This window comes from Sceloporus occidentalis, unplaced genomic scaffold (assembly GCF_023333645.1).
Source record: "Sceloporus occidentalis isolate IW3139 unplaced genomic scaffold, rSceOcc1.0.p SCAF_9, whole genome shotgun sequence".
NCBI classification, from domain to species: Eukaryota; Metazoa; Chordata; class Lepidosauria; order Squamata; family Phrynosomatidae; genus Sceloporus; species Sceloporus occidentalis.
Window position 1 is genome coordinate 26,388,933 of NW_028316989.1, and position 14,778 is coordinate 26,403,710.

At 45.6% G+C, this 14,778-nt stretch overlaps 1 protein-coding gene across 7 annotated transcripts in view; it reads left to right on the top strand.

The window, feature by feature from the left end:
* Positions 1–12,871, top strand: part of CGNL1 (cingulin like 1) — an 88,147-nt gene extending 75,276 nt beyond the window's left edge. For 5 of the 7 annotated variants that reach the window (XM_089538049.1, XM_089538052.1, XM_089538053.1 and 2 more), the window contains 5 exons: positions 7,068–7,151; positions 7,779–7,903; positions 8,277–8,385; positions 10,462–10,625; positions 11,565–12,871. In XM_089538049.1, coding sequence (XP_089394175.1) covers positions 7,068–7,151; positions 7,779–7,903; positions 8,277–8,385; positions 10,462–10,625; positions 11,565–11,697 — 615 coding nt within the window. In that variant the 3' untranslated portion in view covers positions 11,698–12,871. Of the gene's footprint in view, positions 1–3,431; positions 5,312–7,067; positions 7,152–7,778; positions 7,904–8,276; positions 8,386–10,461; positions 10,626–11,564 lie in introns of those variants that run through there. The other 2 variants (XM_089538055.1, XM_089538056.1) reach the window with 1 other exon arrangement.
* The last annotated feature ends 1,907 nt before the right edge of the window (positions 12,872–14,778 follow it).

The following is a 14,778-nucleotide window of genomic DNA, read 5'->3' on the forward strand; positions in this document are numbered from 1 at the left end:
CAAAGGGGGCTGCAAACAGCCAGTCGTCCAGGTATGGGAAGACTCTGAAGCCTTTTTGCGAAGGCGAGGAATCTCCGGTGGGACTCCCGAATTCCCACATGAAAGTAAGCGTCTTTCAAGTCCACTGTCACGAACCACAGGTCCTGGTGAAGCAAAGCCAAAATGGAAGCTAAAGTCACCATACGGAAACGTCGTTATCGTAAAAAGGAATTGAGTCCCCTTAAGTCCAATATGGGTCTGATTCCACCATCTGACTTCGGTACCGTGAAGTACCTGGAAAAAAAGGCCCTGGACAGTAGTTCTGGTGGCAAGGGTGATATGGCCCCTTTTTGAAGGAGAGAGCGCACTTCGTCGAGAAAGGTGTCTGAGGGGGTAGTGGCAAGAAATGCTCCGGTGGGAGGGAGCTCTTCGAACTCGAGGGTGTAGCCCCTTCGGACGATGGTTAGGACCCAAGAGTCGGAAGTGATGGAGGCCCACACGGTGGCATAGGGCCGAAGAATGTTCCAAAAATAGGGGCTAGGCAAAACGAAGTGCGCAGGGGGGCTTCATGCCCTCTTTTTAGGCTGGTCAGCATCCTGCCTTCGAGCCTTGCGATATTTAGGAGGGTAAGGCCGATGACCAGAAGAAGAAGAGGACTGGGATGGGTACCTCTGTCGCTGGGAGCCCTTTTGATTGAACTGACGATCCTGATAGAATGGTCTCTGGGACTGACCTTGTTGGTGATGCCAGGGACGGAGTCGCTTTCGGAACAGAGGAGTGCCCGGGGCAGACATGCCGTGCTTCCTAGCTGCCGCCTTCATTCTAAACTTTCTGTTTAGCTTGTCGTCCGTGTCGGCGTGGAAGAGCCCCGAGTCATCAATGGGCATCTCCTTGATTGCGGACCGGACGCCTTGGTTGAGGTCCGACCCACGGAGCCAGGCATGACATCAAAGCGCGATGGAGGCTGCCATGGCTCTACCGGTGCACTCTGCCATATTCCTGGAAGCGGTAATCAGCCAGCTTCCGATTGAGTGCGCCTCGTCCCTGATCTCCGCCAAGGTGCACTGCACCTCATCAGGGACATCCGGCATGATCAGGGAGATTCCCTCCATGAGGGTCTGGACATAAGCCCCCATACAGGCAGTGTAATTTACAGCCTTGACCGTCAACGCCGATGCCGTGTATGCCTTCCTCGCGAGGGCATCAATCTTCTTGGCCTCCTTGTCCAAGGGGAGCGAGGATTGACGTTGGGAGGAGGTGCGCTGGGCTCCTTCAACAATTGCGGAGTTGAGGCGAGGGTGGGAAGCCAGCCAGGGGGCATTGGGAGATGACACCTTATAGAGGGACTCTATCTTGCGCGGCGGTCCCAAAAGAGAAGTGGGAGCGTCCCAGGAGCGTTTGACAAGAGACTCCAGCGAGGGCAAGAACAGTATCGACGGCGGTGTCTGCACCCAGCCTTGCACCCGTCACTCGATCGGATCCTTGGCTGCTTCCTCAGGATAGGCCAACTCGATGTCCAAGGCGCAGGACATTTTAATAACGTGTTCACTAAAGGAGCGCACGTCATCGGTCGGGGAAGCAGGCTCTGGTTGGTGGAGGCCCAAGGAGAAATCGTCCGCACGGTCATCATCGTCTGAAGGCACCTCGGATTTGGGGGGAAGATCCGGCTCCGAGTCGGAAGGGATAGTATGCACCACCGTTTCCGTTCTGGCCTGAGCAGTCCCACGGTGAGGAGGGGAGCGAGGGCGCGCCGAGGTACGAGATGCCATGTCCTCTTGGTACCGATCGTCTCTAGGAGGAAACTTCAACATAGCCACATCCCTGGGAACGGCCATGTAAAACCTGTCAGACTCCGAGTCGTAGAAGTATTCATCGGCATCTAAGTCCCGCACTGGTGAGGGCGTTGGCGACCTCCTCCTGTGAGAACAGGTCCCTTCCTCGTCCAGGTCAACATCCAAAGCGGTCGTAGAAGTCGACGGCTCCGCAACTGGAGGATGGCTCACCACGACAGGTGGAACGTCCACAGCGGCGGGCTTCTTAGGCGGGGAGCGGCCCTTAGTGGCGCATCGTCGATCAGAGGACGCCGGCCGGCGGTCCTTGGATCACGGGGAATGAGATTGGGAGCGTGGGCGGCCCCGAGAGCCCTCCTTGTCAGTCCCAGCTTCGGAACGGGACTTGGCATGATCCCAGGACTTAGCCTTCTTTGCCACTGGGACCTCTGGAGTGGAACTGATCGTGGACGGAGCCCTCTTCTTGGAGGAGACCGAATCCCGTGGCGCGTCAGGAGGGAAGAACGGGATCGGGCTATCAGCGACCCTTGCGCCCGTCTTGACTTGGCCGCCGGTACCAGTCTTCGCGGTGGACGACCCAGAACCATCCGTCTTGGTGGTCGAAGAGCGCTCTTTGGGCATCTTGCCCTCCTTGGCGGGTTTATTACCGCCCTTAAGCCTGCTGGGGCTCGCATCCGAAGCTGTAGCCGCCCACTTAGAAGTCATCGCCTCCTCCCGGACCGAGGCTGACGGAGTCAGGGATGCCCCCGCATCCGATTTCTGAGGGAGATGGGCAAACTTGGAAGTGGCACTGGGTTTTGAGGAACCCCGGGCCACAGCGGGGGCCTGGTCGGTCCTTCCGATATCCTGGGTTGCCAGAGCTGGTGGAGCGCTAGCCAGACTGGCCTGGGCTGGAGGCAAGGGGATCGCGGCGGACGCAGACAGAGCCGACGAAGGACGGGGGTCCCCCTCCCGGATTTTCCCTTGGGCAATCGCGGAGGTCAGGCGGGACTCCCGATTTTTCCTAGCCTGGGAGGACATGGACTTACACAACTGGCAAGCCTTGGCATCATGGTCTCTCCCTAGGCAGAGAAGGCAGACGAATGAGGGTCTTGGACGGGGACCTTTCCCCCACAGACGTCACACTTCTTGAAGGGTGGCGACATCACCAAAGATGACAGGCCAAAACGGAATCCAAACGCGCGGTCAACAGTCCGGTTGGTCAACACAGGGGGGAAGTCCGAAGAAACGAAGTCCAAAAACAGTCCAAGTCAAAAAGCCAAACAGTGATTTCCCAAAAGCTACGAGCGTGAAGTTCCAAACAGCAGCCAAACGCGGCGGAAAAATGGAACTGGGGAAAAGAGCGGGAACCGGGGCTTTATAGGAGGGGGCGGGGTTACCGCCAAAAAGTTTCTATATGTTGCAAAGTGTACTTTGCCCAGTGATTCTAGAAGTATCCAAACAGCACTGCGCAGGCGCAGTGAAAATCCATTTGTATGATTCGCAGAGACCATGAAGAAGAAGAAACATTTATTTTAATGTCTTCATTGCCCACGTTAAAGTTATGTACATTATCTGTGATCATTATTTTTGTTTTATGTTTAGCTGCAATGTTGCTTCTGCGTTTTCTTCCTTGACCTTCTTCAATAGTTTTTCAAAGTCTTTGCTATTTTTTGCAAGTAGAATCGTAGAATCAGAGTTGGAAGAGACCCCAAGAAGGGCCCTGATCCAGTCCAACCCCCTTCTTCTGCCATGCAGGAAATCTCAATCAAAGCATCCCCGGCAGATGGCCATCTAGTCTCTGTTCAAAGACCTCCAAGGAAGAAGACTCCACTACCCTCCGAGGGAGTTTGTTCCACTGCCGAACAGCTCTCACTGTCAGGAAGTTCCTCCTCATGTTGAGCTGGAATCTCTTTTCCTGTAGTTTGCATCCATTGTTTTGTAATATGGTACCATCTGTATATTTTAAATTGTTGCTTCCCCCAATTTTCATGCCTGCTTCCTCTTGTCTAATCCTGCTTTCCATATCCTGTGTCCTGCATAAAAATTAAACAGATAGGGCCTCTGTATGTCCCTGTAAATGAGTGTTGTCCCTTCTACTTGGAAGCTTCTTTCAGCAACAGCCATCTCCATTGTGGTGCCACACTCACTGTCTTACCCTTGTCCTGAATGTGACACTCAGTGATGGCTGCCCACATTTTTCACAGCCTTTGAGCACAACACAATACCTTGGTGTGTGCAACCTTACAGTGACCAACTACATCCAATATGCCCCACAAACTTCCTCTGTTTAAGAGATTTGTTTTTAATTAGTTGCTCATTAATTTTTTCCCCATTCAGAATCTATTTTGCCTGGACCCCATCAAGCAGTTATACTGTAGCAGAGTTTTCCGCATGACCCCAATAAATAGGTCTTGGAAAAGACAGGTGTAGTCCACAGATATAATCTCCCATCAGGCAAATTTTAGCAAGGATTTGGAAAGTTCTTGTCGTGTGGAGTGTATGTACATGTGCCTTTGTGGGACATAGTGCCACTTTGCATTTAGTATGTGCTGGGTTGGGCTTAGGGCATATCAAAAGTACGAATACATATTTTATCCAATCTTATAACTGGTTTTAGCTGTTGGTTTTTCTTTCTTTTTCATTCATGTTGTAAGAAGCCTTAGGTCCTATACTTTCAATTGTCACTTTTAACTTCAGAAGAGCTCATCCAGACATGCTGTCATTGGGTGACTGTTCCAGACAGCACCTTCGCTCCACAATTCGTGAGATGTCTGTAGAACTAGGATGGCCTTTTTATCTTCTTCAAGCAGCTTACTGAAAAATAGGGCAGCCCTTTCCCACAGAAGTTGCTGATATGAAGCTATGCACAATGGTAATTGACAATTTGGAGAGAAAGGGCAGCTGTGGAGTAAATTTTCCTGCCAATGGCATCTAATTTATGGCCCACTTTATCCTAAGAGTAGCATGTGGCCAATCCCAGGGTTTCTGTTGTGCTGCTTCCACTATAATAGAATTTAATTGTGGATGCCTAAATAAAAATCCACAAACAGACCGTCATTGTAACCTAGACAAACTTTCAATCCACTATGATGTAGGAACAATGGAGGACGAGTTCTTCCACGATTGCTATGATATACAGAGCAATGAAGGTAGCATTGGTAGGACAATTGGAGGAGGGTTTTTTCCCTCTCTATCCTCTGAAACCTGGGATCCAAGACTGATGGTTTCATAAGGGTGACATGAAAGTCAAGGGATTTTGCCATTCTGCAAACTGGCTCAGTATAGACATATCTTCAGAGGGAGATAAAGTCCCCAAACAACAGCATCCAGTGATGTATCTGCTCCTTCTATGGAAACTGATGATGAATCCTGAGTCTTTCCCATTTGGTATTAATGGTCTGTACTTCCCTGGAACCTGAATCCTGAAAGCTGACAGGGCGATCGGCTTCTTTGGGACCGAAGATGCGGTCAAGGTCAATGCCAGAGCAGTGGCTAAGGGATCGTGAATTGGACATGGTTTGGAGATGTTGGAACCCAGGCTTCAGACTGTGATTGACCTTTGGATTTCTCATAATAGACTCCCAAAGCTGATAATAATAATAATAATAATAATAATAATAATAATAGTTTATTTATATCCCGCCCCTTGAGGTCAATCGGGGCGGCTAACAGCGAAAAAATACAATACATTGTAAGTCAAAATTCCCTCCCCCCCTTAAAAAAATTATTAAATCAATTATAATTAAAACCAACTAATTAAACAACATTAACACATACACATTATTACAAGACAAAAACAAAACAGAACAAAACAAATAAAACAGTTAACTACAGTAGCATTTCCAAGAACAGGGTTCCTGAGGCCAGGGTTATCTATTCCGGAAAGGCCTGCAGGAAGAGATCCGTCTTGACAGCCTTTTTAAAGCTGTCTAAAGATGTCAATTGACGGATCTCATCCGGCAGGTCGTTCCACAATCTGGGGGTGACAACAGAAAACGCCCTCTGGGAGGTAGCCGAAAGCCTAGATCTTTGAGGCTGCAGCAAATTCCTCCCAGAGGTCCGGAGTGTGCAGGGAGGATTATATGGGAGGAGGCGGTCCCTGAGATAGTTTGGACCCAAGCCATTTAGGGCTTTAAAGGTAATATGTTGTAAAGGCCTAGACAAAGTAGCAGATGGTTGACTGAAGGTGAAAGGATGTGATTGAAAAACAAAACAAATCCCAATCCTTGAAGGATATGCCCAAAGGGCTGGTGGGTAGAGATACTAAGGAGAAGGTGGTTACCACTGTGGTAGATTCCAACAAGTTGATAATGGGGCTTGTTGGGCACGTCCATAAAACTCCAGGCAAGGATCAATTGGAACCCATCTGGTTGATAGCGATAAAATTACTGAAACTGAGGAGGTGTGGTTCATTCTCGGTGTCAATTTTATCATGGGCAGACCATATATTCAAGATAGGTAGGTTAGCATGTGTGCTCCAGTCAGGGATGCTGTAGCAATTGAGGTTAGGAGTGAAGCTGTTGTATTGCAGATACCGCACTGGTCAACACTGTCTGTTTTATCCACTGGTTCACCAGACTGGAAAGAAGCCATGCGTGAAGATGAGTCCTAAAATTCTCCCTTGGAATAGCTTCCCACCATTAGTCCTAGAGTGAACCTGTTCTTCCAATGGCAACTCAAACTCTTGCAAGACTTCAGCCTGTAATAGTTCTTGGATGCAAGATAGGACTGGAAGTGGAGACCCCACTGTTCGCTCTCCCTCCACCCTGGGAGAAATCTCAGTAGGAACCAAGGCACTCAGATTCAACTGGAGGGAAGCTATACTAAATTCAGTCTCTGAAATGGAAGGCAGGACCTGCTCCTCCTTATGTTGAGATAAAGAAAAAGAATAGAGTTGTTGTCATTTCTTTGGAAATCAAAGCAGTTCAAGGTGTAATCAGAAGTGCTGAAACTGAAGCAAGTAAGGCATGCCCTGGAGTCAGAGGCATCAGAATCAAGGAGGTTGGAGCCGACTGAGTAAGCTGAATGTGGGAACTTCATCAGTCTGTGTGCCTTTGAATATCAGTAACTGGGAACATTAGCAGGAGGATCCAGTTGCCCTTGGGTCCTGTCTGTGGGTTTCCTACTTGGGCAATAGGTTGGTAACTGTGGAAACAGAATGCTGGACTACATTCAGTTTGGGTCTGATCCAGTATGACTCTCTTTAGGTTACCAAAAGGTCAGTTAACAGTATTCAGTACCAATAATGTCAGCATCATATACATCTTAAGTAATCCATGCAGCCATTCCAACCTTCTTTTTCTTCGTCAATTGCAGATTGAACAAATGAGAAGTGAACTACTTCAGGAAAGGTCTGTGCGGCAAGATCTTGAGTGTGACAAGATTTCTCTAGACAGACAGGTATGTACTGGAAGCTTGGTTTATGTCTAAAACTAGTTTGGGGACAACTAAGATAGCAGGGCTAAGCACTGGGATATGTGACTGTTAAAGACTGTTTGCAGGGTGCTTCCAGTTGCCACTTGGCTTGTATAAAGCATTCTTCCAGAGCAAAACGCAGGATTACTAGCAAATTTGAGCAACAATGTGGAAAGTTATGTAAGAATAAAGGCTGTTCAAGTTAGAAAACCCTCCTGATGTTGTGTATAGAGTGCCACCTGGTGGTAGACCCAGATTTTAGCTATGATGAAGTGTTCTCTGAGTTTATATTACAAGGTGTATCTCCTGACTCATTCCCGCTTGGTACATATGGGAAGAAGGGCTCCTTCAACTATTGATGGCCCAAGCCATTTTGGGCTTTAAGTGTCCTCATCAGCACCTTTAATGCAGTGTACAGGGAGTGAGGGCAATTCCTTTAAAACTGCCAGGCCATCTCCATCCGTTTCCTATGGGTTTGAATTCATATGCTTAAAATGCAGAGTTCTCCATTTATCTTTGTTGAATTTCCTTTTCTCTTTCCACCTTGGATATTAAAATGTCTTGAGGTAGCTGTTTGTTTTACAGTGACTGAAACTCTTTTTTTTATTCCAGAACAAAGACTTGAAAAGTCGGATCCTGCATCTGGAGGGTTCTTACAGGTCCAGCAAAGAAGGGCTTCTTGTCCAGATGGAAACCAGGATTGTGGAGCTGGAGGAGCGACTAGAGAACGAAGAGAGGTAAACAGACCCAGAGAAGTTGGCATCTGTGGGAGGCATCCAGCTACTTTAAAAGACCCCTCTTCTGAAAACTGACTACTGAAAGCAAAACTATATTAAACCAAAACAAACCCATACGTTTATTTCTTTCAAAATTAGGAACATGCAACATCCATATTCAAAGGCAGCATACACACCTGACTATCAGAAGCAGAGGGCATATAGTGTGGGAGGGCTTACTGCCATCATGTCTGTGTGGGTTTTCCAGAGGCACCTGGTTGGTCACTGGATGGCACCTGGTGGAAAGGAAGCGGATGATGGGCTAGAGGTTAGATCCAGATTCTTAATGTTGTTTGAGTTCATCTCTGCATGTACCCTGTCCTTGTCTTGCCAGGGATCGTGCTAACCTCCAGCTCAGCAACCGTCGGCTTGAAAGGAAAGTTAAAGAGCTCATGATGCAGGTTGATGATGAGCATCTCTCACTGACAGACCAAAAGGACCAGGTATGGTGGGAAAGGGTCTCTTTGCTTAGTCTGCATTTATGGCTTTCTCTTAACCTCAAAATGAATTCTTGGGATGACTGACAACATTCTAAAAACATTGCAGAAATTTGTTATTGTGTGTCTTCAAGTTGTTTCCAACTTATGGCGATCCTAAAAGTAAACCTATTATGGGGTTTTCTGTGGTATTTCCCACCACAAAATGGTTTCTGTTTTTCCCATTTGTTCTTTCTAGTTTTTTCATAACGTTCGGTCTTTGCTACCCATAGATGATTTTATCTCTTTGAACAAACAGCAAATGATAGAATGTATAGGTTTGCCATTTATTGTTGTTGTTGTTGTTGTTAACTGCCCTTGAGTCGCCTTCAGCTTGTGGCAACCCTGTAGGATGAGACATCTCCAAGATCCCCCATCTTCAGCTGATAAGCTTAGGTCCTGCAGTCTCATGCCTGTGGCCTCCCTGATCGAGTCTAACCATCTTGCGTGTGGTCTTCCTCTCTTCCTACTGCCTTCTACCCTTCCAAGCATCTTTGTCTTTTTTAATGAATCATGCCTTCTCATGATGCAGCCCAAGTACGACAGTCTCAATTTAGTCATCCTGGCTTCCAGAGAGAGTTCAGACTTGATCTGTTCAAGGATTCATTTATTTGTCTTTTTGGCTGTCTAGATCTCACATCCATACATGGTGATGGGGAATACGATGGCTTGGACTATTGTCACTTTAATGTTCAGAGTTCTATCCTTACACTTTATGATCTTGTCCAGTTCTTTCATAGCTGCCCTTCCCAATCCTAGTCTTCTTCCACTTCCACTGTCAGCCATAACAATCCCACTTTTATAATTTTCAAGTTTCAGATGAACATTTTCAAGGTAAACACATGCCCAGAACAAGCCAAGGGGCCCTTAGGCTTGAGTACAACAGAGTAATGCAAAATTTGACTTGTATCTGCTCCTACTGTGCTCTTGTGTAGTCCCTAGTGATTTCAACTGCACTTTCAAATTAAAGCTTCCCAATGGGCTGTATTTCATTTTCACTGCAGCATGTGCACTGATTTGCAAAGTCTACATCCTGCACCAGAGTATCTTAGGCCGACTCCGCTTGATGACTGCAGATTTCAGTGTGGACTCAAAGCTGGATATCCCATTTTCAAGTCCCAATCCAACACCAGCCACCACAAAGGCTTTTTATGGTTGCACCTGGAGCACCTCAAACATCATAGAGATGGGTTTCAGCTAAGCTGGGTGTCTACACAGCTCTGCATTGTTTCATGTAAAAATGACCCTTTCAGCCATACATCCTCAATTGCCAAGCCCTTTTCTCTCCTTGATCACCTTGCTTAAAGACTGCTATCAATAAACTATCGGGGGGGGGGGGGGCGGGTAATAATAAAAGAGATATTTTGAACATTGAGTTCTAAGCACAGGGTTTTTAATCAAAATTCCTTTAGGTCAGAAGTGGGCAAAGCACAGCCCATAGACTGCATACAAATCCAGAGCCATTTTTATGTCATCTCTTAACTCCCCTAGGGTCAAAAAAATTTGGTTCAATAATTTTTATTTTTTTTGTCTCCTTGTTTGGGGGTGAGGTTGGTAGGCTATTTTGGGCTATTTACGGCATAAGTGAGGTCTTAAGAAAATACAGAAAGTAAACAGGAACTTTTAGTCCCTTCCTATTGTTAAAAATGTCCTTTCCTGGGCCTACGATGGCCTAAGGAGAGCGTAAAACATTGCAAACATGCCCCCCCTCTTCTCCTAGAGGGGATTTAGAGGCCATTTTTATTTCGTTTGCTGGTGTGTGTGGGTGCGCAATTGGCAAGTGGATCTGTGGGCCTTCTTCCAGCACTGACTGGTTTCGGCAGGCAAAACTTTTCTTCTTTGAAGCTGCAGCAGTTCTGTTGCAAAATGTGACTGAGGTGCAGCCTAAGAAATGTAGGGTTGGGGTTTGAACTTTCCTCTCTGTGTGATGACTGTCTTGCTCCTGTGTAGATAGACAATTTCTCCAATCTCCATCATGGGTGGCTGAGGTTTAAGGAGATATATTCTTCGTTCAAATTCTAACTGGCCTGTCATATTTCACAGCTGAGTTTGCGTTTGAAAGCGATGAAACGCCAAGTGGAGGAAGCAGAAGAAGAAATAGACAGACTTGAAAGCAACAAGAAGAAGCTTCAGCGGGAGCTGGAAGAGCAAGTTGACTTGAATGACCAACTACAAGGGCAGCTGAGTGCAATCAAACAGGAACTCAGGTGGGAAAGGAGGAACCTCAGAAGACATGGTGGCTTCTCTGCCATGGCCCAGCTTCTCCAAGATCAAGAATTTCAGGTTTCTCTTGCTGCTGTAGTTCCTTGCTTAGGATATGGGAGGCCTGATCCCCCCCTTTTCTTTGCTCTCTGTCCAGAGATTTCTGCTTTGGGGCCTTACCACACTGTCTGGGTTTCAGATTTCAAACATAGCTTTGCTACCTCTAGGCCCTCTTTCAGAGTTCCTTTGTACATGGATTGGATTCCCTTCCCAAAATATTTTGTCTTTTCCAGGGAAGCAGTTTTGTTGTGTGCCTTCAAGTCATTTCCGACTTAGGGTGATACTAAGGCAAGCCCACAACGGGGTTTTCTTGGCAAGATTTGTTCCTATGGGGTTGTTTTTGCCTTCCTCTCTGGCTCAGAGAGTGTGACTAAGGTCATCCAGTGGGTTCCTATGGCTGAGTGAGGACTTGAACCCTAGTCTCCAAAACTGTAGTTGCTTAAACCACAAAATCAGTGCCCAAATTGGTTTATGTCCAGAAACAAGCAGGATTGGGATATCACTCTAGAGCATTTTTTGTTCAGTCTTTAGGGGCAGGTGATGCTTGCAGAGAGGTGTATGGCCCTAAGAACTACACTGTCCATTCAGGAACTTTGTTGCTTCTAACAGTCCCCAAGACTAACTGGGTCTGTCTTTCATAGATTCAAAGTGGCTATTTGCATGGTTTTGCAAGCACAGGAGTAACACTCTCCTATTTAATCATGTTTTCAAAGCATAATATAAAAACAGTCCAAATAGTGTGCAGGTATGGCATTGAGATCTCCACTGCTACACAACCACTGAAGCTACAGGAGCCTTCTCCAGTTTTCACTCTGGCAACCCTATTTGCAGACCATTTCTACAGTAGAAAATGCTAATTCTTATATTGCTTGATTTGCTTTCAGACGGAAAAAGACCTCCAGTAAAATGCTGAGTGATCTTGATGATGAAGATGATGACTTCAGCACTGATGGGGAGAGCCTCTATGAAGCACCTTCTGGATTTAAATTCTTAAAGGATGATGAGATCAAAAGCTAAAGAGGAAGTCAGCTGCAGATGTTGTGCCTTAACAGCTGAAAATTCCAATGGATGCATGACTATTAGTGCTGAGTGAACTTCCAAAATGCACAATTTTACGAGATTTAGATATCTGAGAAATAAACATCCTAATATGCAAAGGACTTGCTCTTCCAAACCATGTAGAAATACCACAGGTGCCTTTAAATCTGGAGGGACCTACTGCTCAGTTAAGGTGATGCTTCTCATCAGATTGTTGCTAAATATTCAGATCTGAGGTGGTGAAGTGTTCTGCTTCAGCAGAGCTCAGCTGAGTTTGTCTGCCATAGATGCTACAGACGAAAAGCGTAGGTGTGTGCAAGGCATATTATTTAGTGTACGTAGAGGAAAGAATGTACATATTTTAAATTAGACCTTTGTATGGACCACTCTACATATTTGTGTAGTTTCATGTTTTTGTAACGCATGTGTGAAGTGCAGAAATCTGTTTTGGATCTCATACTATTTTTAAAAACCTGTTACATTCCATATGTTTAGCAAGCACATTTTATGGTCACAAGGCAAGTAAGATGGCCCAGAAAGAATTGCTAAATGTTTTACTCAGACAGCTCTGTACAACGTTAGGAACAAGGTCTTGCCCAGGAAGACTGTACCCACTTATCCAATCATAAAGGTTGCAACAGTTGTACAGAGTATAAGATCGTCTACCTACTACCTTCCATAGATAAATTAGTTATTTGCAGTTTAGTCTTGTGCCACTTTGGTAAAGGGAACTTTCCCTCTGAGACATAATTTCTATTCCTAATGACCATGGGATCAATGAACCAATTCTCAGTGGAACTTTCAAGTCCAATGGAAGAGCTGCAGCAGGATCCAAGGTGTCTGGAGCCTCTCTTGCCTCTGAGCCCTTCTGATGTTTCTAAAAACTTCTCTTGTGGATTTGAAGGTTTTTTTTCCCCTTTTCTCAGGAAGAGCTGCATTGAAAATGCATTTGCCAGTTTCACTTCAAACCAGCAAAGCACCTTGGGTGTAGGCTTGACACAAAGCCCTTGCCCTTGAACTCAAGAGAAGCAGATGGTGTCACTGTCTGCTGTAGTCAGATGCAAAATGACTTAAATCCAAACTGTAGCCGGTGACAATCTTGAACCAGCAGCTGAAGCATGTCAGTTTGTTCATAAAGCCCTGCTAATACACTAAGGCCTGTTACAGACTGCCAAAATAAAGCTGCTTCAGGTCTCTTTGGAAGTATGCTATTTAAATGATGCATAGGTCCTAAGAGTCCGGAGGTCGCGCCAAAGCCACACTCCATTCCTAAGCACTGGAGTGCAGCTTCCGGATTCTTAGGGTGCACACATCATTTAAACAGCATACCTCCAAAGAGACCCTAAGCAGCTTTATTTTGGCAGTCTGTAACAGGCCTAAGTATATTGTTGTAGACTATAAAGTACTGCAACATAAACTGGTGAAGAAAAGTGCTTCTACCTTGGAGAGGGGGGGGGGGGAAATCTTGCATTTTGAGTTTTAGCTGCAGGGGGTTTTGTGCACATTGTGAGGATTCATCTGTGGATTCTAAGGTTTTATTACAATCTGCTGTTCCATGCATCCACTGACCATCTACTCCTTTTCTCTGTACATCTGTCATCTTCGAAATCTTTTACCAAATGAGACATCCTAATGTCCAAATCAGGAAGCGTTCCGTTGACAGAATTTTTAGCAAAATGCTATTAGATTTTTATTTTGACAATTAGGGCTTGCCTTTGGCTATAATGCTAAAGACTGAGACTAAGGGCCAAATTTTCATGTCAAATGAAACAGTCATTTGATGACTGGGTTGGCTATTGAAATCAAAAGGCCAGAATAACCTCAGTCAAATGGTTCTGTTGGCAGAAGTCAAATTACATGAGAATCCAGAGTTTGCACTATAAACTTTCGTAGACTCACATCTCACAAAGTTTATGAAAGCTTAGGCTACCAACTTCTATCTCTCAGTCTCAAAAGTGCTTCAAGATCCCTTTGTATACTAATACAGAAAAGCATGGCTATTTCTTTGCATATGGGATTTTTGTTAATTTTCCTGCACATTGATCCAGAGATGGCCCAAGGAATAAAGCCATCTGTTTTTTTTTTTTTACAACCTAGGGTAAAGAACCAATCTCAATGAAGCAGACTGGTATTTGAATGTGTGAATCTAGAATCTATACCAGGGCTGTCAAATGGTTGATTTGTCAAGCCAGCTATGAATCAGTGCAAGAATCAAACCTGAAGTTGGCTGCTTTGGAACTTGGGCTCAAACAATCAAGTCTTTGTAATGGCTGATGTTGTGTGTATACAATACATTCTCCGCTGTTCTGAAACTGGCAATTTGTTTAATGGGAAGAGAATTTGTAGACAAGTCCAGAGGGAAGCAGAGAGAAAGCAGGCATGGGAGGACAGAAACCTATGGCTAGCCCCAAATGATAGAGCACTGAGAAATCTTCTCCAAATGCCAGAGCACTGAGGAATCTTCTTAAGTGTTGTCATTTCAGGTTCGATTAACTTAGGTTTCAGCTTGATTTCATACACTGCTTCCAGGGTTCCCATGGTTTCCATTTCAATGAAATAACCAGAAGTAGTGAGTACTTGGTTGGTAGAATATGGGATAAACTTGCCTATCTCATAGGGAATCTTCCCAAGAGGATTGAAAGGAGTCTTAGCTCACTGGTCAAACAGATGCTTTGTATCCGGATGACTCCAGATTTAAACCCTAGACATTTGTCTGAGATATAGAGAATCCCTTGCCTGCCAGATTGGAGAACCTGCTCTTCTTGAGAGTGTATAGAAACACTCTAGCACACTAGAGACTGAACAGAACTAACTCAAATTGGCAAAGAGTCTATGTTCCAACTGGAAGTGACACTCCTTCCACCTGAAGGCAACCTGGAGAACCCAAAGTTATTTGCTGGGGAGACCAGGTTCGAAGGTCTTTAGCATTTCTTCTTTTTGTGCCACTTATATGTGGTCTGAGAAGACCATACTACAGCTTATGGTATGGTAAAGAAGAATTGACCAGGGGTTAGTAGATGTCCAGTGCCAGTTCTGAAACTGGTCTGTTTTATTATGGTT